The sequence below is a fragment of the Glycine max genome, chromosome 7, assembly GCF_000004515.6.
Source record: "Glycine max cultivar Williams 82 chromosome 7, Glycine_max_v4.0, whole genome shotgun sequence".
Classification (NCBI taxonomy): domain Eukaryota; kingdom Viridiplantae; phylum Streptophyta; class Magnoliopsida; order Fabales; family Fabaceae; genus Glycine; species Glycine max.
Window position 1 is genome coordinate 3,930,978 of NC_038243.2, and position 23,782 is coordinate 3,954,759.

Consider the following 23,782-nt stretch of genomic DNA (forward strand, 5'->3'; position numbering starts at 1 on the left):
TCATCAATGTAATCTCACAAAGGAATAATAGATTAGATAAAGTCAGTAAACAAGGGAAAGTCAATGCAAAGGTATCAAACTTGAATTCTTTCTTATTATATATAATGAGTTTAATTATTAACTTGCACAATGAAAATGTAATCAATCGTAAATTATTTTTGGTATGATTTCCAGTCAAGATAATTATAGTAAAAATCGTTAAACTTATCATATATAAAATTTGTGATTGGATTGCATGATTATGATAACAAGAGAAAAATATTTATATTTGATAAAAACTTGTATTTTTTTTTGTATAGACCACAAACATTCTTTATAAGAGACAATTTTGCTTGACTCACATAGAACTATTATGACTTGTGAGTAACAATACAATTACATATTTAAGACTTGAAGTTGATATCACTAATTAAACTAGAATAACTTTGTGTTAGTTAATTCATGATTTAACGGTTATGTTTTTTCTCTTCAGGAAATATAAAATTGACCCGGTTGATAGATAAGGGAAGAGGAAGAGGTTGCGAGTTCAAATTTTTACAACTGAGAATTCTAACAAAACTAACAAACTAAGATTTACAGATAAAAAAAATGTTTTATCTCTTCAACATGACTAGCTAACAAAACACGGAAGATGAAATCCAAACATATAAACATAATCAAAGATTCATCCCATTAACAAACCATCATTAATAGATAAAAATCTCTCATCAAACAGCTGGCCATTTGCCTTAATAATTTGAAGTAAAAAAGAAAGAAAGATGTTGTTGGGACTTGGCAACGTGAGGCAAAGATAGAATCCAACAAAACCTCCAACCCACCTCAGAGTTGAGGTAACCTTGCCGGGTGCATGTTCCCGTGGCTGAACACTCCACTCAATGCTTTGTCTGGATTATTATAAACCAATGTCCCCTCTTTTCATGCTCACCTTTGCCACTTTTCTAATTAACCCCCCCTTGTTTTTGTACCCCACCAAGCTCTGAGTTACATCGGTAACACAAGTAGCACATTATTTTATTGCATCAACAAAAAAAATGTTTACCAACGCCCACGTTCATTCCCCCTTCACTTCATTGAAATTTAAACCCCTAAAGGCTGCAAATCCCTCAGTTTTCGAGCTTGCCCACGTTCACCTAATCACTTCCATTTTACTCCACCTAGTCAACCTTTGCGTAATGCCTTAGCTTATATATACATATTGTAGCCCCCACGTATAGTTCCTCAGGGTTGTAGCAAGCCTTTTTTTTAGGGGTTCCCCTTTGAGAAAATAGAAAAGGCTCTTAATTGCTACCATTGCATTATATTTTATTATCATACCATATAAGCATCCATGGCTGAGTTTCTAAACTACAACAAGTGCAAGCAAGGAACTAAGGTTCCTGCAAAGAGAAAGGGATATGGGATTAGCAGCAAGTGTGCTTCTTTGGTGAAGGAGCAACGTGCTCGTCTCTATATCCTACGTCGATGTGCCACCATGCTACTTTGTTGGTATATTCAAGGAGATGATTGAGTTCACAAAAACCACTCTTGTTTTCACTCTCTTTTTGGTCTTCTTTAGCTATATGTGTAATATATGTCATAAAGTTTACCATCTTCTAAAGTGGTGACATCTTTGTTTGAAGGAAGCTCCTTGCCATGCATGGTCTGCCAGCACAGTTGGGTTGGGCTTCACTGTGGGTTTGTCATTTTAGTCTCCTTTTTTCCTTCTTTTTTTTTACCCATTTGGAAAAGCCCAATGGGTTTTTATGGGGAAAGGAGAGTTTTATGGACACCCTCAGTGCTGCTTTTTCCTCAATATGAATCTGGCAAGGAGTTGATGATTAACTAAACGTCCTTTAGCTGATGCTAGAATAATTGGAATGTAGTCCTAGTACTTCAGCGTTTTTCACTTATACCAAGCCCCTTTTTCTTGTATTACATATATTTCTCTTTGACTAATGACATTATGACTTAATAACTAGCATTTGGTACCTCTGCTAGCTTGAAAAATACATAAGGGAAACTCAAATGTTGTATGTTACATGGAAGACAAGTTGTAAAATCCTAAACCGTTATTCATAATAAAGTTGCTTCATCTTGAGAAATATTATAATGGCTAGTTCATGTGAATATGAGGGATAGAGTTAGGGCTAGGGTCAAGCATTTTGTCCAAAGACTCTTAGTTCTTAGTGCATGTTTGGATTAAAGTTTACAAACATAAATTTGGATCAAATTAACTTAAGTTTACAAACTGAGTTTCCAAAAACAACTTAAGACTTATTTCTACAAAACTAAGTTTTCAAGCAAAATTTTCATGTGTAAACGTACTCTATAGGATAATCAAACATATCATCAAAATGAATTTACTTTCCAAACTAAGATTGGAACTTCTCAAATCGAAAACCAAACATAGACTAATTCAAGTTATTATTTGGGTTGAATGAATCTACTTAAGGGGACAAAGGTTTCACTGTCCTAACCTTGTTTAAAGGACCACATAGTCAACAATATATAAAATGTTGGTGGGGTTTAACAAACTCGAGCAACGAAAATAGGTGCAATTTCACTCTGCATACACAAAACATACTGAAGAGAGGTTTTGATTAAAATGATTGTGAAGTGAAAATGATGCTTTGACAACTTATCTGGAGGCATCATGGAATGTTTGACGAAAGGTTGATTTGACAACACAAAATGTATTGGCTCTAGCTAGTCTAGATTTGCATTATATTGCCTGGCCCTGCAAGGACAAGCATATCTCTTGATCCATGTTCTTTGTTATTGCAATTTCGTAACATAAGATCTTAGGTGCAACATGCCAATTAACCAAGCATGAACTAGTAGTTGATTCTAAAATAAGTAAGTCATGTAGATCTCATTTTTAATTAGGAAAATGCTATTGTTACGAATCTCTCGTATGCTCTTTTTGCTTCAACATTTTCAGAATGGCCCAGATGAGTCCTTCACCGTGTGAGGTTTGTGAAGATAAAGTCTTTGCCATTATAATTAGTCTTTTAATAAGTCAGCAAAGTTGGTGAACCAAATCCTCATGTGTTACACTATGTCCACTATCAAGTATCAAAATTTGATTCTTATAACTGTTCTACACTTGCAGCACTATGTAATGATCTTTTGTAAAATGAATTTAGTGGATTAAAAAAGAGAAAGAAATGCATGTTTCTCGTGTGTATTATTTTGGATAAAACAAATTGCAAATTTCAATTCTCAGAAAACATACAAAAAAATCATAAGGGAAGGGAAGCTGAAAAAAAAAAGGAAACTAAAGGAGAACCAAAATTTCTCAGATGAAAAACTATCATATAAAAGAAAAGGTTCTGTTAATTTTTGGTTTTCCACAAATATCCTCCTTCGAAAATAACCTTGTTTGAGACATGATCGAGTACTAAAGGTCACATCGATCCCAGTAAAGCATACTGCTTCATTCCCTTCAACGACTTCTTTCATATTCGGTTACTCCTCCTTAGCTTACATGCATCATTTGCCTCTTTCTCCTCATGCTTTTAAATCTATTCTAGTTTAATTATCACACTATATTGATTCACCTGTTTGACTTTGCCAAAAAAAAAAAAGAAGAATAAAACCCATATGCATAGGTGGTAATTTTTTTTTAAAGAGATCACTTTTATTTTGTTATTAAAACCAATCATGCTGGAATCAAGTAAGGTTTCAATCTATAACAAAACTATCAAGGTGGCTTTAAACACGTATCTCATTCGAAATAGATCTCCAGTTTTTCAAAAACTGGATAAATCCTTAACCCTTCCTTTATTTTAATATTTAATAATTTTAACATGTAATGAATGGGTTAGATTTATTCTGTTGTACACAGTACACTCCAGTTTTTATACTCAGTGCCCTATCTCATCTAAGATAATTGAAAAGTTTGGTAAAAAAACTGTATAAAAAGCTTCAAACAATTGCTTTTAAAACTATACCAATTCATTGTGTACACAGTACACTCCAGTTTTTATACTCAGTGCCCTATCTCATCTAAGATAATTGAAAAGTTTGGTAAAAAAACTGTATAAAAAGCTTCAAACAATTGCTTTTAAAACTATACCAATTCATTGGTAGTAGCATTAATTCATGATTTGAAGGTTTTAATGTAGCTAAATAGTAGTTAAATCAATGTGTGCGCGGGAGAGACAATCAAAAGATGAATCATTGTATATAATGCATATATTAATAGGTGTATAAGATTTATATTAAGCAATCAAGTGGGATTTTTTTATTTTTTTATTTTTGGTGAGGAATCCTGTGGGATTAGTATAAGATTTAAGATGAGGCATATAATACTTAATATATCCACATAATATTTGTTATGACATAGTTTAGCAACTGAGAAAGTTGTCTCATTTCAATAACAGCGAACATGCCGCATACCTGAGGCTATTATTATAGCTCAGGCTTATCACGGTAATACAATACACGTCTTAGCTACATATAATACAATATGATACATTAATACTTATAGCTGTTAATATTTGCATTCGTATCTCGATTCCTCCTATTACATTATTTTATGATGGATAGCTAATATAGTTGAGATTCCTTGTTACTGATACGAAAGACAAGGCAGTATTAAAAAATAAATAAACAAAATGAAAATGGGCATTGAAATTAAATGACTGCTATGTAAACTTTAGAGCAAACTCTGCAAATAACAAGAGTTCAGACTTCAGAGGAAATCTCAACAGTAATAGAATAACTCAACTGACAAAATCATGTTATACTTCATATTGTATGATCATGGCCATGCCATGAATAATTAAAAGAGTTTTCAAGCTACCATGTAAACATACAAAAGCATCAACATATGATTAATTACATCATGTTGATGGTAATTACCTTCTTGAACATCTAATTGGATCTACAAATTATCATTTTAAAAAAAGTGAGTGTAAAACCTGAATGATATCACTCTGATAGGAATTTCATCTCTATTTATCAATCCAATCCTTGAATAGCAACATCATGTAAAGAGGAACATTCACTGCTGAAATGACAGTAAGCATTCGCAGTGTGCGTATCAATCTCTGGACTATAATTTTTGTCTTTGATTTGCCCGTTCTGGGAGGCATTTTTGCTACAGGATCAAGACCAATGCCTGAAGCCATATCCACATTCACAGAGAGATCTCCTTCCTGAGCAGTATTTTTTCTAGCCGCTGCTCGCATCACAACGTAACCCCTGACAGCAGATAAAAAAAAAAAAGCAAGATGCTAAAGTTTTGTCCTCAGTGTGTAAGCGAGATAGGAATAATTAAGTTTCATGATAAATCAAACATAATACTTCTACAGGATTGAACTGCCACAAATATGAAAACCAAAGTTTACCTTTCCCCTAAGCTCTGGTCATTTGAATTTACAGTAGATGCATTCAAGGTTTTCTTTACAAGATGCATTGTTCCTTCTGCATCCCACATCATCTCATATTCATAGTTAGCGTCCTCATCCTTTTCTTTCGTTTCGCTTCTAGAAAAGATGCAAGCTATTAGTTGTTTACAATAGCCAAATAAGCCGCAACACTGATGCCAGAAACTCGTGCCACTTGTTGGCCAAAATAGGGCAGCAAGAAGGGTCAGAATAAATAGCACAATATACCTGACAATTACAATGCAACAGAACTCATTAAAAAAAAGCTGATTTAAAAGATCAGGTGAAAGTTATATTCACATCACTTTATACCTACCATATGTAAATGTGTGTTTGCATGGGAAGGTAACATAGATGAGTCAACAAAGCCTCTTTAGGAATGGAAGCATTTGGATGAGTTGAGTTATCAACTGATAACAGCATGAAAGAAGGATACAAGTTTCCTTGTTGCCAACTTATAGTACCTAGGGTGTGCTGCACACTACTGTCAGTTAAATTTGTCCAAACACTCAAGGAAACTGTTTAGGCAAGATCAGGTTTTTACCTCGTTTACAGGCCCAGATTTAGATTGATGACTGACAGTGCACTGATCATGATCATGACCAGATAAAATAAGCTTCTGTCAAAACCAAAACTGTTAATTCAGAAAGCAGTTACCCTCACTATAGTCCCAGCTCTCAATTCCCCTATGTTCTCACTCATCCTAAAACCAAATAAATTAAACAGCAAATTGTCAGCAAACCCATCATAGATTCCCCCCCGCATCCATATCAGGTTAGAATAGAAATGCACAACAGTCCAGAAAGTAGATGACTCACAGGTTTGATTGTATCTAGTAAGTACTTTGATGACTTCTCAGAAACATAATTTTGATACCTGGATGTAACAAAAATCAAACCAAAACTCAGCATCTGTGAGCTACTTGCTCATCATTCATGCAACTTTCATGTTATCCACATGGTTTGAAAGATGAGTAACTTACGATATATCATTAGTATTGCCATTTAGACTGTGACGTATCCTCTGAAAATTAAAGAAATGTTTGTTAATAAATTTCAAGAATGGAAGGTAAGAAAACATTCAGATTTCAGACACAACCCACTGCACCACACTATTGTGATGGCCAATGCCATACTACATACAATATGCTTATTTGCTATAGATTCATTTCAAGAAACTGAATTAATATTTACCTGATTGATAATTGGGGAACTACGATCAGGACCACAGTACGTATCATCACGTCGATATAAAGGAATATGTGTCAATAAGACTCTTGGATGAACCACATCATCTAGTAAAGCACAAAAAGAAATAAGGATTACAATATGACACATTATCCAACCTAACAATGAACTATTTTCATAGCCCAGTTCATACCAGCAGAGATATTCTTCACAAAATCCCAAGTTTGAGAAGTCAGAAGATTTTGTGGGTGTCCTGTAGAAAACATAATTAGTTCAGCATTTTCAGTTTTATCAAAATTCCCCAAGCAGTGACATGTATATATAACATATGATTGAAATTTACACTATTTCATTTATATAAATTAGGTTAGATATTTAAATAGTTAAACTATAATTGCTTGCTTAAGAAATAATCTTTTGTCAAAGAATGAAACAAATAATCCATAAAGAAAGCCTCATCCAAGTGGAGAAACAGTCATTGTTAAAAGGCATGAAGGAGGAATAAGTTCCATGCAAAACATGGTAGAATGAGGCAGCAACCAGATACAAAAGCAACTTTCCAACAGGTAAAGCTGAGAGAGAGAGAGAATGGTTTGATCAAATGAAAAAACTTGAAAGTCAGATAAATAAGGATTACATATTACGCTGAAAATGATACAAGTGTGATGACTTGGCACCATAAAATAAGAGTACTGGCAATTACAGCATCACTACTTAAGAAACATGACAGATATATAAGGCAAATCCCAGTTTACCATCCAGAGTTTGTGCATCAACGGCAATAAAATCCACTTTGCCAACTGTAAATCTGTAGTTCCTAATCCCAAATGTTTCCTCATAGCGTCGGATAACCTATACTCATGTAATGATAAAAAAAGTTAAGAGCAAAGGAGCCAAAGGAGAGAAAACAATTAATAGAAAGTGCAAAACTATTAAACATGTTCATCAAATTTCTTAAATTAGATTGTGAATTATGTAAAATTGAACTGAAAAACTAGAGTAGCACTTTATAAAGTATTCTGAAAATTATAAGATGTGTTTTAAAGCTTGTTTTATATGAATCACAATGAAAAAGACATGTATCTGAGATATTTTAATGCCAAATGTAATTTTACAGTTGTCAAAATCAATTATCAGGCAACTTAAAGAATTTCTGTGACATCCACAACCAACATAAGATAAATGTGTTTCATTGTTACAATGAAAATCTGCCATGTTTTGTTTACATTCATCTTCTAATATCAATAATATAAGTGTCATGGAGATTAGTTTATACAAAATCTCATTGCACCCATCAGCAATCTGTATATGTCATCAATAAGTCCAAATTTTAAAATGGGAAAAGATTATACTGACTTCCTAAACTTTAGCTCGTTTGCAAATAGATACCTTGAACTTTGTTTTTGTCCCAACTATTTCTTAAACTTCTAGTATTAACCTTCCATTAACTCACTGACGGACAACTCATCTTAACCCTTCATAGAGATTAAATCTAAACTGTTCATTTTTTTACTATTATTTTTAAAACATTTTCCTGATTTTTATCTTTCTGAAGTCTAAAAAATAACAAAAGAAAAAGATTTTAAAGACCAAATACACAACTCAATGTCATCTTTTTCTCCTCTTCCATTGTCCCAAAGTCACGTTTCATTCTCTAAAAACCTTTCTAATAGAAACAAATTAGGGTAAGTCCAAATGCTTGAGTCTCTTCCCATGCTCCATACATTAATGAGAACTTGTGCATCTTTGGGTACCCTGAGGATGCATATCTCTAACTCAGCCACTGATTTGTGGATTCCTTTGGGGGCTGCTAGCTAAGTGCAAATCTAAGGGTTTCTTTTACAACAGTATGTAGGTTAGGGAGCTATGCAATATCTGAATCTTTAGGTTCTCCATATTTCTCTGGATTCTGTAGCAACTCTGCCATAACCAATTCTACTGTGGCTGGTGTTGCATCTATCACAACAATAACTGAGTCTTGCCACAAAATGTGAGACAAGGAGGCGTGTTAAGTAACTAGTAGTTCATACTAGTGACTTAACAAAAAATTAATAGAATGGTCTATTGCATTAATATTTAATAAAAAAGTTAAAGGAATAATTGGGATGAAAATAAAGTTCAAGGCATCTATTTGAAAACGAGCTAAAGTTTAAGGGGTCTATGTACTCTTTTCCCTTTTAATATCAACAATCCTTAGGCACAACAATGTAATTTCTCATTCATAAGGGTCTTGAGACCAATGTAACCATGACTACAATCTCAAATGTCTTTGGGCATTTGACTCCCTCATAGCTATATACCATACATGACAATACAAGCAACCTTATACTTATTGGACCTTGGGCATCAAAAGTTGAGCTATAGCATGTTGAAATACCTCTGGCTTTAGAGAATGAAGACTTTCATACCCAATATCATGGTTTCCCGGAATATAGTAAACTGGCATGTCTGTGTATTTTCCTTGTGCATTCAAACCAAAGATATGCCTGAAGCGATTGAAAGACTCCTGCCATCTGTCCATCCAAAAGATTGCAAAAGAATTTCATATTAGGAAATTTGAGTGAACATGCTGAAAATACAACCAAAGGAAACAATCTTTAAAGATAGATGAGCTCCCTAGCATACAATCGTGTAAATAAAAGTTGACTACAGCAATCTAGGCTGTATTTTTCTATTTTTTCCTGTTTTTAACAATTATGGAAATTTAAGCTAAATATGTAATTAATGACTAAATAATCAATTGAAAATTGAAATAAAGGTTTTCAGAAAACATAACATAAGGGTTAAAACTTAACATTAAGCACCAAAGAATCATTTGATGATTGGGTTTCAGCATAATGCTCAAGTTTTGTACAAAAGACTAGTGTCTAGTATACATAAATTTTCAGTTTATTCAGTCAGATGATTTGTTAGGAGTTCGTAAAAACATAAAGAGGAACTAGAAATGACTCTTTTTTCACTTTTGATCCTTTTGTCCAAAAAATCTTCCTCAGAACCAAATAAAATAAAAAAGAAGAATCGACATCCAAGTTCCAACCCAAAAAATGTTACCATCTCTTTGGTTATGTTGTTTTCTGAAGTGAAAGGTGTATATTGAGTTCCAAATCCTAGGTGGAAAAAGCTAATGGGAAAAATTATACATGGCATAATAGATAACATTAAAACTAACCATAAACTTGTAAAAAGCTAAATTAGCAAATAGAAATATTTATTTTCAGGACTTACTCTTCATCTGATAAATAAGGACCTCCATCAAAGTAATCACCTAAAAGTAATATGACATCAGGTTTGAAAGGCAGGACAGATGCAACGAATGATCTACGCATGTTTAAATCAGTGTAGAATTCCACAAGTTCCAGTGCAAGTGATTTTGCAGGAAGACGGAGAGAAGTTTTATCCATGAGCTGTTATGTTTAAATAAAAAATAAATTAAATGATACGAGTGATGCACATCCAGAGAAACGTACATTAATATAGAACTGCATAAACAGGTATATGCAATGCAGGTATATTTTTCACAAACATATGTATGCCCATAACCATAAGAGAAGAGATATTCACCTGTGGATCTGCGATAACAGCAACTTTAACATAATCAGCTTGATAGTTCCCGCTGTCTGTTTCAACCTGCGAGCAAAAATCAGAAAATCAGCTCAGCTATACATTTTCTTATGTTTAGTATATGAAATTGTTATTGTAATGTAGACATTTTAAAATATTCTGTAGAAGAAACAATCATGCTGGCTTAGATTCCATTCACCTTTTTCAGCTATGGCAGCTAGGAATCATCATACATTCAAACTTTTCAACATTCAACAAAACTCCAACAAAAAAAAAATTACAAAAAAAATTTACAGATCCAGCATATAACCTCCCCACATTCCTTGGTAGAAACTAAAAACATTTATCTTTGAATTTGAATATACCAACCTACCATACTGCCTTAAATTTCATAATTCACAAAACCTATAACTATTGTTATAATTGTGATTTTTTTAAGATACATCTTCAATGTTCATGAATTCCCCACCCCAAGAACAAAATCCAACAAAGATAAGAGATTTCTTCTGGTTCTGGTTGTGAAGTGCAGAGAATGCAAAATATTGAGACTGACCCAGAAATGAAAACAGTGAAAAGATGAAGACTTTATAGTTACCATTGAAGACGAAGAGGTGCGGAGAAGATGGGGCCAGGAACAGGTGAAGATGGGCGGAACCCAGTAAGCGAACATCTCACCATAGAGAAGGGTTAGTGCCCAAAAGAGGCACAGCAACAGAGTTAACTCGAGTTGCTTCATCACCGATGCTGATACGAATCAAATCAATGATTCATTGCTTCACTCATCGCAAACTACACTCTATCAGATTCTGCATAAGAAAAAAAAAAACACGATCAGATCATGCTACTGATTATTAGTTATTACTGTTAGAAAAGATATTGGTAGGAAAAAATGAAAAAAATAATTATTTTTAAAAATTGTTATGTATGAGAAAAATGTACTAAGTAAGAAAGAAAGAAGAAAATTATCTTTAACTAGGAATTTTTAAATTTTTTTTTTTTTTGCTTTACTGGGACCCAAAGGATCAGAATATTATTTTATAAATAATGATAAAATGAAAAATAAAATATTTGTCTCTTTATCTACTATTTTCTTAATTATTACGAAAAAGAAAAAAAAAAGAGTAAGTATCGTTTAAATATGTTTTTTTTATTTTTTTCTTGAGTTTCCCAAATAATCGAAGATGCATAATATTTTCTTCATTTTAGAGAGCTTGTTTGTGTCACTTAATCAATTTTTTATATTCTGGACTTAATTTAGTCTTATTGTTACTTTTTGTTTATTATATTTTACAATTATTTCATTTTCATACATTAAGTTTTAAAAGTTTTAGGCTGATCTTTTATGTTTTGAAAATGTATTGTTTTGATTATTTTTAAAATTTTTTGTTAGAAATATTAGTGTTTTGTTAACTTTTAAATTTAAAAAAATAACCAAAATGATATATTTTAAAAACATAAAAGACCAAAATAAAATATTTAAAACTTAATGTACAAATTAAAATAATGGCAAAATATAATAAACCAAAAGTAATATTAAATTTTTTAAAATAATTAATTTTACGAAATGTCAACTAAAAACCTCCATTATTTTTATTTTATTTTTAAAAACGTTATCATTTCCTCCAACCTCTTATAAATATGAGAAGGTACAAAATATAAAATCACATCGATTGATCAATATCAACACATAATCTCGCTAAAATTATCGAAAATTCTTATACTCATCACTAAAAAACAAAAACATTTCATACAACTATGTTATTGGAAACAAAAGGCAAGAGAGATTGGAGTAAGAATTATCTTTGACGAAAGATAGAAGCATGACATTTACTCACCAATTAACTCAGATCTGATCGAGAAAACTAGAATGTGACTCTTTGTAAGGTCTACGAGCAAAACTTCCATTGTCGTACAGAGTTGGGTTAGGCAAGTAGAAGATTTTTTATTCAATATCCACAATTGAGCTAGGCGAACACGAGCACGAGCAGCACAAAGAGGAATCAAACAGTGTGTTTTCATTGGAAAATGATTCTGATCGGTCCGACTAGTCAAACTTCATCCATAATTGGACATTGTTAGTCTTCTTCTTTGCGTTATTGTTGGCGACAATGATGAGATAGTTGTCGTCATTAAGTGAGGAGGTAATTTTGCTCGTATAGGGAGGCTGCAATAGAGACGACAGTAGGAGTGAGACAATAGTCTTTTTGGGTTGGTGACAAGAGGCGAAGGGACGGAAGGAAAAAGAGTCTTTATCGATTGTAATTGAGAATAATTGGTAAATAAAATTATATCCTTATTAAATGCTTAAATTGAATGAAGAGAATAATAATAATACAAGAGTAAAGATTATTATTGTTCCTGGTTTTAGATCCATCTTTTTTCCCTTACTTAGTATTTTTTTAATTTTTTAAATAAAAAAGATAGTTATGATTTTTAGTTATTGCAATGTTAATTAAACTATTTTAAAATTTAAAAACGTTGATAGATAATAACATTTTTAATAAATTTTTTTAAAAATTAAAATAATATATTTTAAAAATACAAAGAATCAAAATAAAACTTTTGAAACATAATATACCAAAATAAAATTATTGTGAAACATAATATACTAAAAGTGACATTAAATCATTTTTAAATTTAAAAGTTAACAAAAATATTAACGTTTCTAACAAAAGATTATAAAAATAACTAAAATAATTCATTTCAAAAATATAAAGAATAAGCATAATAAAAATTTTAAAACTTAATATATTAAAACAAAATAATTATCAAATATAATGGACCATTCACGTTAAGCCTTTAATTTAAGTGGTGATCACGTCTTTCATCCTCATGGACCGCTGATAGATAAAATAAATATTAAAGTCAAGGGATACGTTAATTGGCACCAAATTTTGTAAAATGACGTTTTTTGTTTTGTAAAAAGAATATTTTGTTAATTTAATCATAGAAATCAAGTTATTTTTTTGTAAAGTTTTTAATTTTTTTATTAAATTAAAAAATTGTATATAGCCTTAAAATTAATTGGTTTTTTATTATATTATTTTTTACATATGAGTAAATCTTTAATAAAAATAATACATTCATAAATGTCAAAGTTAACTAAAATTTAGTATAAAAATTATTAAAAGTATCAATTGATCATATCCCAAAAGTTTTTTTTTTAACTATGATGATGGTTAAATGACTTATTTGATTCTTTATTTTTTTCAGTTTATTCTTTTATTTTTTTTAAATTTTAATTTGCTTATTTATATATTTTTTAGTTTAGTTCTTTATTTTTTTAAATAATTATTTGGTCCTTTATCTTATTTTTTATTTAATTTAATTATTTATCTTATTATTTTTGTTTAATTTAATCATTTAATTTATTTAAGATTGACATCATTAATTATTTTAAAATATTTTTTGTTAATTGTTCTCCCCTTCTCTTCCACTTCATTTTTAACAAAAGAAATTCGTTACATCAATTTTAAATAGATCAAAAAATTGAATTGAATCCAAAAAAAGATAAATTATCAAAATAATTTTTTTAAAAGATAAATGATTAAGCTGAAGAAAAAAAATAAGATAAAGATCAAATTGAAAATTTTAAAATATAAAAAATCAAATTAAAAAAAAAAGATAAAAGATCAAATAAATCATTTGAAAAAAAAAAACTAATGTTATTTTTTTATTGCCGACAAAGTTTTGAAACGTGAAACCTATATATTTGTAATATTTATGTGATGGTGTTCTGGGAGAAATATACGGGTTTTCTGCTAAAGGTAGAGGAAAAAATAATTTTTTTTTAATTATTCCAGAAAAGAGTTTGAAAACGTATGTGCAGGAAGAAAAAGCTCTCTCAAACAGGAAGGAAAGAAATATCAAATAACTATTTTGTACATATGACTTATTTTAATTTACATGCTTTTAGGTTAGAGGGAAATAGAGATTTTGATAATAAAAAAAAATCTATTGTCTAATTCAGAAGTTTGGAGAAGAGGAAACAAAAAAAAAATGAAAGAGTAAAAATTAGTTACTTGTAATATTTTTAATTTTTTATATTTTATTTTATTTCATTTCTTTCCTCTTCGTTAAATCATGTCTTCAGTTAAAGTTTTTTGTTTCACTTTAATTTAAGAATTAAAATGAATAATAAGATGATTTTGATGGAAGAATAAAATAAATATTCTCAAAATACATGAAGTTGAGAAAGGTATTTATTGAAAGATAGTGGATTAAAGTTTAAGGATTTATGTTCTTTTAATTAGAAATGATTGCAAATATTATGACATTATGATTTTATGGAAGAAAAATTTGATTGATTATTTTTAAGAACTTTCTCTTTTTAATTATTTTTTATTCATAATATTCAAATTTAAAATTTTATTTAAAAGATCTAAATTTAATATCACTTAAAACAAGTACATGTTTTATATTGGATTGATTGATATATTTTTATTCCTTTCTACTTTACACACTTCCAAATAGTGAAAGGATTGACAATTACCATTCCTTGAATGCTTCCGTCCGTTTTCAATAAAAACAAACAAAATGAAAGACGTGCTATCTAAATTCTTTATTCATGCATTTACATTGTTTGGTTAAAATAATGTCTAAATAGGTTTTAACTGCTCATAAGGGACCAATATCCTCCTATGTATACTAGAAGAGGCTAGGCTAGTGGAGGAAAATGGTGCTTGAGATAAGATTGTTTGGTAGGTGGTGATGATACTTAAATAAACACATGGTCTAAGTCTTAGATTTCAAAGAAACCTAATTTTACTGTGAAAAAAATTCAAGGACCATCTTTGATACTTTAGAAAAAGTAATTATCTCAGTTGCTTCAAAGATTTCATAGGGAAGGCTAAAGTTTTTAGTGAGGTGGGTGGTTGCCCTTTTATCAATCAAATATTGTTGTTGTGGTGTTGTTGTGGAAGTATATGGAGTGGAGGGCACTCGTTTTGGTACTGGTTAGCATGGGATCATTCATTCTATTAATTAAAAGTTGTATAAGGTTGGGAGTGAGAGGGAAACATATTATACATAATGTCATCGAAGGGTGGTTGGGTGTGACATATTCAATATTCTATGTGTTAGGAAGTTTTACATCGTTTGTTTCAAAATTCTTGAAATGCAGCTTATATATCTATTGAATAACTTCACTCAATTTCAATTAATTTTAAGCTGAAATTTAACAAAATATCAGAGCCTATAGTCCATCTTGATTCTCGCCTGGTAAACTCGTCTAAGCTGACACTTAGTGTCAATTGGTTTTAACCTAAAATCTAACACTATATATGATACATATGGTTAGAGTTTTATTGTGGAAACTGTAACATGATCTCCTCCTAACTAGAAGGACTAATTCGACAAGTTCACATGGAAAGCTAGGTGCTACTACAAAGAATAGTGAGGGATGGAATGGAAGGAGTGACCATGATATTGAGGGTGAATTTTTTTTTAAAGAAAGAAGAGAGGTAAACCTGACGGGGTGTGTTCAATTACACCTGCATAAGTCAAGCGTTACATGTGAATATCCTCCAAGATACTTCTGGGTCAAACACATTACACTTCAGTACGTGTTTGTTTTACAATTTAAGGTGTGTTTGGAAAAACTTTTAGCCCACATTGAACGGAAAAAAAAACACACGTTTCAATGCAAAAATGTCAAAGCAACTGCCCAGTTGCTTCTCTGTTGCATCCGGTCTGTGACGCCCACGCAAAGACACTTGATTGCAGCTATTCAACTAGCTTCTTGGAGATCTCTCTAGAGAGCAATGCTCATAAGCAACAAAAATGATTGTTCTTTAACTATTTAACTACTTGTGCCAACCATCCTCATTGGCTGACAGATTATACATTCAAACATAGTTTTAATCCTTCAATAATTTTCTTTGTTTTTTAAGTGCATACCCAGTCCTTTAAAAAGTAAATGTGTTCCAAATTTAGTTCATGAAAGAACAGTAATGACTCAAATTTGTCCCTGAAAATATTAACTGAAATACATAAATATTAAGATGTCCCGCATTTATAATCTTTTTTTTTTACAACCCACATTTATAATCTTAAAAGACAGTTTGGTAATGGAAAAAAAAAGACGGTTTGGTGATTTTCTTTTCTTTAGAATTAAATTAGGTGGGATGATTTTTTCAAAGATTGAATTTGGAATTTACTCTTTCAAGTTTCAAAACATGATTCCAAATTTGAATGCTAACTATTCAACTATTGAGATTGTAATAAGGTATATTATGTGTACTATAAATAACGAATTTACTGAAATCAGCCCTTGATGTTCCTATTAATGATTAGTATAAACCAAATTCCAGTTATCCGTACTTATCAAGAGAAGCTTGCTTGAGGTTGGTTTCTGTTGACATTTGAAAGATGGAATAGTAACCAGGAAGCCACTATGGTCTGCTACACCTATTCATTCCTCTATTTTGGATATGATTTGATGCACTTCGAGGGTTATTTTATTGTTTGATTCTGCCCTTGGTGAATATATGGTTAATTTCAAATATCATGCACAGGCAGCACAGCCATTATGTGTTCACTTCCCCACCACTGAAAATGAACCTCACGTTTAATGGGTATGAAAGACTTTCTAGTTTCTACCGAAAACAGCCAAAAAGATGGATATAGAGTCAACAAATAATCATGAGAAATGTACATTGATGTTACATCTCCAATAAGCTTCCAACATGTTCCTCTGTTGAGTGTTATAATACATCCCTCTAAATAATACATATCCAGTAAATAATATATCAAATTGTTGATTGCGCTACTACCGTTGGGCCATTCATCTCTTCAGTGATTGCGTGCACTTCTGCTTTTGGTTTTAGGCCTCAGATTTTGTCTTGAAGCATAAAATTTCAAATTAACTCAAGGAATTAATAGTAAACAACTGTCAACCTGAAAGCATGTCATCTTCAGTGTACACAACTACACATTTCTTAAAAACAAATTGTCAAATCATGAAGTTCATAGTTCCTCTTCTGGTAGAACATAGTTTGATTGCTCTAGCAAAATTAAATCTCCTATAGATAGCAATCTGAGAGAAGAAATGGACGGTAGTGGTTTTCTGCCCCAGTGTCATATATGATTACACAGGTGTGTGTGTGCACTAAACCAAGACCACTGATTTGAATACTTTTAAACACAGAAGGGACGTGAAGGCAAAGGGTGCATAAGCTGTTACTTGTTATAGTTATCCATTTTAGTACTGATTTACAGAACAAAAAGAATGACATGTGATGTTTGAGCTGAGGTTATTCCATATATCATTTGGTAGCAAATTGACAAATTCCTTTGTGACATTTCTTTAGTAACAAAAGTAAACCATTTGGGATGTGAATTTGGCTTCAATTTGAGATGTCAGTTGCCATGCTCCAGTATGTATTCTCACTAGTTTCATTGATCTATTAACACTTGGTTACCTAGAACCAAGTAACTCATTTAAAGCATACAGATGCAGTCTTCTCTTGTATATACAGAAATGTAAAGTCAGAGAGTGGAATTTGTTACACGAGTTACCAAGTAGTTCAATTACTCTTGAACTATAGCAATATAGTTTGTAAAGGAATAAAATAAATGGTTTTGAGCTGGATAGTGAGAGATATAAACCAAAAATTGGCATATTTTTTCTCTTTTGAACTTATACCCTGAGTGTTATCTCCTAATAGAAAGGACCGGCATTCAGTAATGTGAAATCAGTAAGTTTAAAGCACTGCAATATTAAGATTGAGAAGTAAAACAAGAATAATATAACATACGTTTGCATTAGGATGCTGTATTCATCATCAGAAAGATTTATTGGAAGCTGTTAAAAGTTCCAACTTCCAAGAATAGAAAGTTCTCCAGCTCAAAATGGATGATAACATAATATAATTCACAAAATCTTTCTAGCCATAATCTTCTGATAGGGGGAGTCAACATTTACAGTGGTAAAAATGATAATCTATATTTATAGAAAAGCAAAAGAGAAAATTTGCACAAGTATACAATGTGTCAAGATTTGTTGAGGGACAAACATTTCCCTCAAGTCTTTATTTCTGTGTTGGCTGGTTGTCTGATCCAACATTCTTCAGCCATTCAACAACTTCTCTGATGCTTGGTCTCTTGAAAGGATTGTGGCTAACACACACGGAAGCCACATCCAGTACCTTCAGCATCTGTCCTTCAAACCCCTTTCCTCTTAGAAGAGGGTCAAATACTTGATCTTGTTTTCCTTCAATCCTCATCTGTTGAACCCAGCTAACCAACTCCCTTGACATTTTTGGCTTGCATACATCTACAGGCCTCCTCCCAGTGAGCAGCTCAAGCATGACAACCCCAAAGCTGTACACATCTCCTCTCAAAGTAGCCACCCATGCTTGTCCATACTCTGGGGGTATGTAGCCTAATGTACCTACAAGTTCAGTTGTAACATGAGTATGATATGGAAGAATCAATCTGGACAACCCAAAATCAGCAACATGTGCCTCAAATTTTTCATTAAGGAGTATATTGCTCGACTTGATATCGCGATGCACAATGTGTGGTTCGCATATCTGATGCAAATAAGCCAAACCACAGCTTGCACCTTGTGCAATCTTCAAGCGAGTTGGCCAATCAAGTTGAGATGCACCATCAGGCTTTTCATGCAACCAGTAATCCAGGCTTCCATTTTCCATGTAATTATACATGAGAAGCCGGAATCCATCATGCACACCATAGCCTTGTAATGCCACCAGATTCTCATGTTGTGCAGTTGACAAAGCCTCTACTTCTGCTTTGAATTCCCTTTCCATGAGGCCCAAGTCTCCTGAAAGTTTCTTGATGGCCAGTGTAGTTCCATTTGGTAATGTTGCTTTGTAAACCAAACCAAAACCCCCACATCCTATAATGTTTGCCTGACTGAAATTTTCAGTGGATTTTAGGATCTCAAATATGGTAAGGTCCTTGGTTTCGTTATTCTTGTTGGGAAACAATACCACTAAGCTAGCCTCCTTGTCAACCTCAGGATGAACTCCACTGTTGGAATAGGCAGAAATTGATTCCATTTCAATCTTGTCAGACACTCCTCCTGGATTGACCCTCCTCTTGGAGAGTATCCACAGTGTCAACACTCCTATCAGGAATGCAAAGCCAAAACTGACTCCAATGATGAGTACAAGCAGTACTTTTTTGTTTGAGCTGCGACTAGCTGCAGTAGTATTAGTATTTTGTTGAGAAGGACAAGAGCGCTGAATAACCAAACCGCACAATTGCACATTTCCTTCAAAGCTGGAGTTGGAGAAAGTATCAAATTGACCACCAGTGGGTATCTGTCCTTGAAGATTATTGAATGCTACACTGAAAAAAGACAAGAAATGTAATCTTCTGAGGGAATCAGGAATTTCCCCAGATAGTTGGTTTCCTGAGAGGTCTAGTTTCTCTAAGTTAGTCAAGTTTGAAAACTGAACTGGTATATTGCCAGAGAAGTTGTTCTTTTTCAGATCCAGCTGATGAAGGACTTTGAGTTTCCCAATCTCAATAGGGATACTTCCATTAAGGTGATTGCTTCCGAGATATATTGCTGGAGGTAGGCCTGAAAGCTGATTATATTGCAGTAGGGAAACATTGTTTGCATTAGCAAAGACAGGTAACTCAAAGTAAGTCCTTTCTACTTTATCATTTGCCTGTTGAGATGCCAGTGCTGGGAGTTCTGTGAGCTCTACCGGAAATACTCCTGTAAGGAGGTTAACAGACAAGTCCATGTAGAAAAGCTGAGGAAGTGTACCCAACCAAAGAGGAATTGGACCACTAATTTGATTAAAGGACAGGTCCAAGGCCTCAAGCTTCTTCAGTTTTACAAGCCAACCTGGTATTTGACCTGTGAAATTACAACCACCAAAGCCTAAAACCTGGAGTTTTTGGAATCCATCTGGCTCTATTATGTTAACATCTTGTGGTATCATTTCATTGAAAAAATTCATGGAGAGCATAAGGGTACTAAGGTTCTTGAGCCCCCTGAGTATTCTAAGAGCCCCAGTGACATTCCTCAACTTGTTAGTAGAAATTGATAGGAAAGACAGAGACTCTAGTTCAAGTATCTTGGGTGAAATCTCTCCCTCAAGCTTATTAGATGCTAGCCTCACAGCTGAAAGTGACTTGCATGCATAAAGGGTTGGTGGTAAAACACCAGTAAAATGATTGTTGCCAAGGTCAAGTGTGGTAAGTCCGAGGAATCTTGAGAAATTGAATGCAGAGAGATTTCCCTCCAAGAGGTTGACCCTTAAATTCAACACCACAAGATTGACACAGTTAATCAGAGATGGGGGCATAGTACCTGTCAAATTGTTGACATGAAGGAGTAGCCGTTCCAACTTGGAGAGTTCACCAATATCATGGGGGATTGAACCTGTGAAATGATTGGAGTAGAGCTCCAAAACTGTGAGGTTGGTAAGGCCAACAATGCCATCAGCAATTGTTCCAGTGAGTCTATTAAGGGGCAATGAGATTTCTGTGAGAGAAACAGCATCAAAAAGATCACTTGGGATAGGCCCTGACAGAAAATTGAAACCTGCTTTAAACTTCTCCAACTTGGAACATGCTCCTAGTCCAGGCTGAATGGCACCATCAAATTCATTGGAGGAATAATCCAAGAATCTGAGAGAGGATGAGTTATGGTCATTCACGCAAAAGAGAGAAGTGGGAATATGACCTGTGAGGCTGTTATTACTAACATTCAAAGACACAAAACTCCCTCCAGCTGCTGCAGCTGCCAAGTGCTCAAGCAAAGAATTTGGAAGTGTCCCATTGAAGAGGTTACTAGACAAATCCAGCTCCTGAATAACACCACCACTACTATTTTTGCCACTGATATCACCAACAAAAGGTGGCAATTCACCAGAGAGACGGTTGTAGCTCAAATCAAGAACCAGCAAGTGATTGAGCAATGAGAAAAAGTGGTGTTGGAGAGTACCAGACAATCTATTATGGGAGAGATTAAGCTGAGAGAGAGAAGAGAGGTTTGTGAGAGAGGGGGAGATGAAGCCAGTGAGACCTCTAGATGGTAGCAAAAGGTGTGTGACTCTAAGATCTCCATCACAAGTAATGCCTTCCCAACTACAACAATCAAGAGAATCAGACCAATTGAGAGAAGGATAAGGTGGAGAGGTGGATATGTTCCCAGAGAAGGCCAAGAGGGAGAGTTTATCAATCTGGTTACAAGAGGAGACTTGAACAACAAACAAGGACAAAAGGAATAAGGGTACTATGATAGTGACCATTAACTTGGAAACCATGTAAAGGGAATATGCAAAGGAAGATGAAGATGGTGATGGCATGAGAAAAACTGAGGATAGAATGGAGTGTTTGAGGTGATGGTTGGTCATGAGAGAGTGGAGAATGGAAGAAGGAGGAGGGGGACATAAGGGGGTGAAGAACCAATGTAAGAAGAGATAGTTGGGGTGGCATGGGAATGAGGAACACCATGACCATCCATTGACAATGGAAGCAAAATGAAGGGTGGGAAAGAGAGAGAGAGTGGAAGGTGACGTTGACAACTGGGGAATTAGATATATACATAGATAATATTAAGATTTTTATTGTCATCAACAGTTATAAATGTAAAAGATTTTATTTTACATCATCAATTCATTATAACTTATTTTGAATATAATTAGTATATTAATTTTTTTCTAAATTACATGTCTCTTTTAGGAAACACAATCTATTTAAATTGGATAACATCGTTATAAACTATAAAATTTTCTCTAAATATTTAACATAATTATATACTAAAAATCAAATCAAAATCATATGTTAAATTAAAAATAATTTTACATCAATTAGTTTACATATTTATTATTTTTAAACTAATAAACGATAATATAAAAAAAAAATTATAGAATAAATTAAATTATGTCATGGTAAACTACACAAGTGTCTAATTATTTAGAGTTAATTATCATCCTCTTTATGTAAGTTAGCTTATTCTTCTCTTCTCTTAAGTTATTAAAATCCTGCTTTGGTGAGTCAAGGAAAATATCTAGACAGCTGACAACCTGACAACTAGTTGAGTAAAATTGTTTGGGGTTTAAACTTGTGTAGTAATTATTTCAGTCAACATTTACTGATGGATCCAGCATGCCATTAGTATTTTACTTGATAATATCGAAGTGATTTTTCATTTTACCACTTTTTATGTAAAAACAAAAATAATATATACTAAATTAAATTGTAATACATTAAAAGGAGGAGTGGATTGTTGGTATTAATAAAATAGAATGAATAAAAATGGGAGCGTTTACTTTTGGGGGGCTACTAGGCAGTGGAGGCAGAGTGGAAATTCTTTAGATGATGAAAAAACATGATTGACAAGTACGCCAATAACATAACGTGTGGAGCAGACAACAAAAGATATACAAACTGAAACACCTACCAGCTTCTGGTGGAGGCCGTCGTGGACGGGTGGTTATTATATTATAATTATTCTCTTTCAATTTTTTATCTGTGTGTTCGTTTATAGGAATAAAAAATAAATAATAAAATAATTTGAGATTTAAATTTTTAATATCTACTTTAATTTAAAATTTTAATTTTATTTTTTTTAATTTCTTTCCACTCTAACGTAGGAACCCTAAAGTCCAAAACACTCATTTTTTTCCAAAATGGGTCTTAACATCTACAGTCAATACCCTGTTTGGATAGCATAACAAATCGTGCTTGGTCGGTCAAAAATCCCATGGCTCTAGCTTCGGTGTCTCCTTCATTTATCTTTCTCAAAATTACTTTGTTTTCATTTTTCCCTTTAAATATTTCTATTTTTATATTTTTAAAAGAATATTTAATTAAATAGAGATATATTTATTTTAACTTTAAATATTGTTAAACTTATTACCAATCATTTTATTAGTCTATGTGAAACTATGATTGAATCCCTTAAATAAAATTTTGAGATTGAATGTGAGTTCTAAAAATAGTAAATTTTCAAGAAAATTAATCATTGTGACAATGAAAAAACTCTGAGGTAAAATAACGCGTAAAAAAAGTTATAAAAATGTAAAAAAATAGTTACATAGTGTTAATCCACTCTAAGCGATCAAGATGTGACATTTATCGATAATATGAGCATAACACTCAAATTTATCCAATTTAGTGGATATTTTGCTTTATTTAATCATAAATCTGTAAAAAAAAAAATTATCTCTAAGATATGATAAGTTGATAACTCGTTCTGTTATTGATAAAATGAATACTTTTTACCTTGAACATATTGCAATCCTTAATGATAGGTTTTTATTTGTTGCTTTAGTCACAATTTTCCCTAACTCATTAAGATTTCTCAAATATTAACTAGGAAAATCTACATGCCGCTTAAGGAGGAAAATGGACTTTGACTTGACTTCCGGCCTCTAGCATGCAAAGAAATGCAAAAATAATACAAAAGTTATCATCACACTTCTCTATCTAATGTGATCACGTTATCATCACGATAAAATATACAAAAGTTAGAAATATAATTTAAACAAAATTATATGTATAATTTAAATAAGTCAATACTTTAATTTAAACAAATTATAATGCATTAGATGCAATCTTTATTAATATATAATTTTTAGATGCATGGTATATTAGGATCCAACTAAAGAAAAAGACATATCCTTTTATATCAGTAGGAAGAGCAACACTTTGTTTCTATAGTCTTTATTA

General features: G+C 32.4%; 2 protein-coding genes and 1 long non-coding RNA gene across 3 annotated transcripts; 1 reads left to right on the forward strand and 2 right to left on the reverse strand.

Annotated features, from left to right (window-relative positions):
- Positions 1-1,230: 1,230 nt before the first annotated feature.
- On the forward strand, positions 1,231-2,048 carry LOC100500339 (uncharacterized). Its single transcript, NR_157215.1, has one exon. It is a non-coding gene; the product is annotated as an uncharacterized lncRNA (long non-coding RNA).
- A 2,663-nt stretch (positions 2,049-4,711) lies between these two features.
- LOC100776604 (uncharacterized protein C630.12) lies at positions 4,712-11,055 on the reverse strand. Its single transcript, XM_003529814.4, has 13 exons — positions 10,716-11,055; positions 10,121-10,186; positions 9,785-9,963; positions 8,937-9,072; positions 7,315-7,411; positions 6,753-6,812; positions 6,566-6,666; positions 6,355-6,395; positions 6,191-6,248; positions 5,917-5,991; positions 5,689-5,846; positions 5,334-5,600; positions 4,712-5,187 (listed from the first exon to the last, which is right to left on the reverse strand). The coding sequence occupies exons 1-13, from the start codon at positions 10,854-10,856 to the stop codon at positions 4,938-4,940; spliced, it is 1,629 nt and encodes a 542-aa protein (XP_003529862.1). The 5' UTR covers positions 10,857-11,055; the 3' UTR covers positions 4,712-4,937.
- A 5,696-nt stretch (positions 11,056-16,751) lies between these two features.
- LOC100781943 (tyrosine-sulfated glycopeptide receptor 1) lies at positions 16,752-21,619 on the reverse strand. Its single transcript, XM_003528699.4, has one exon. The coding sequence runs from the start codon at positions 21,460-21,462 to the stop codon at positions 18,151-18,153; it is 3,312 nt and encodes a 1,103-aa protein (XP_003528747.1). The 5' UTR covers positions 21,463-21,619; the 3' UTR covers positions 16,752-18,150.
- Between the last annotated feature and the right edge of the window lie 2,163 nt (positions 21,620-23,782).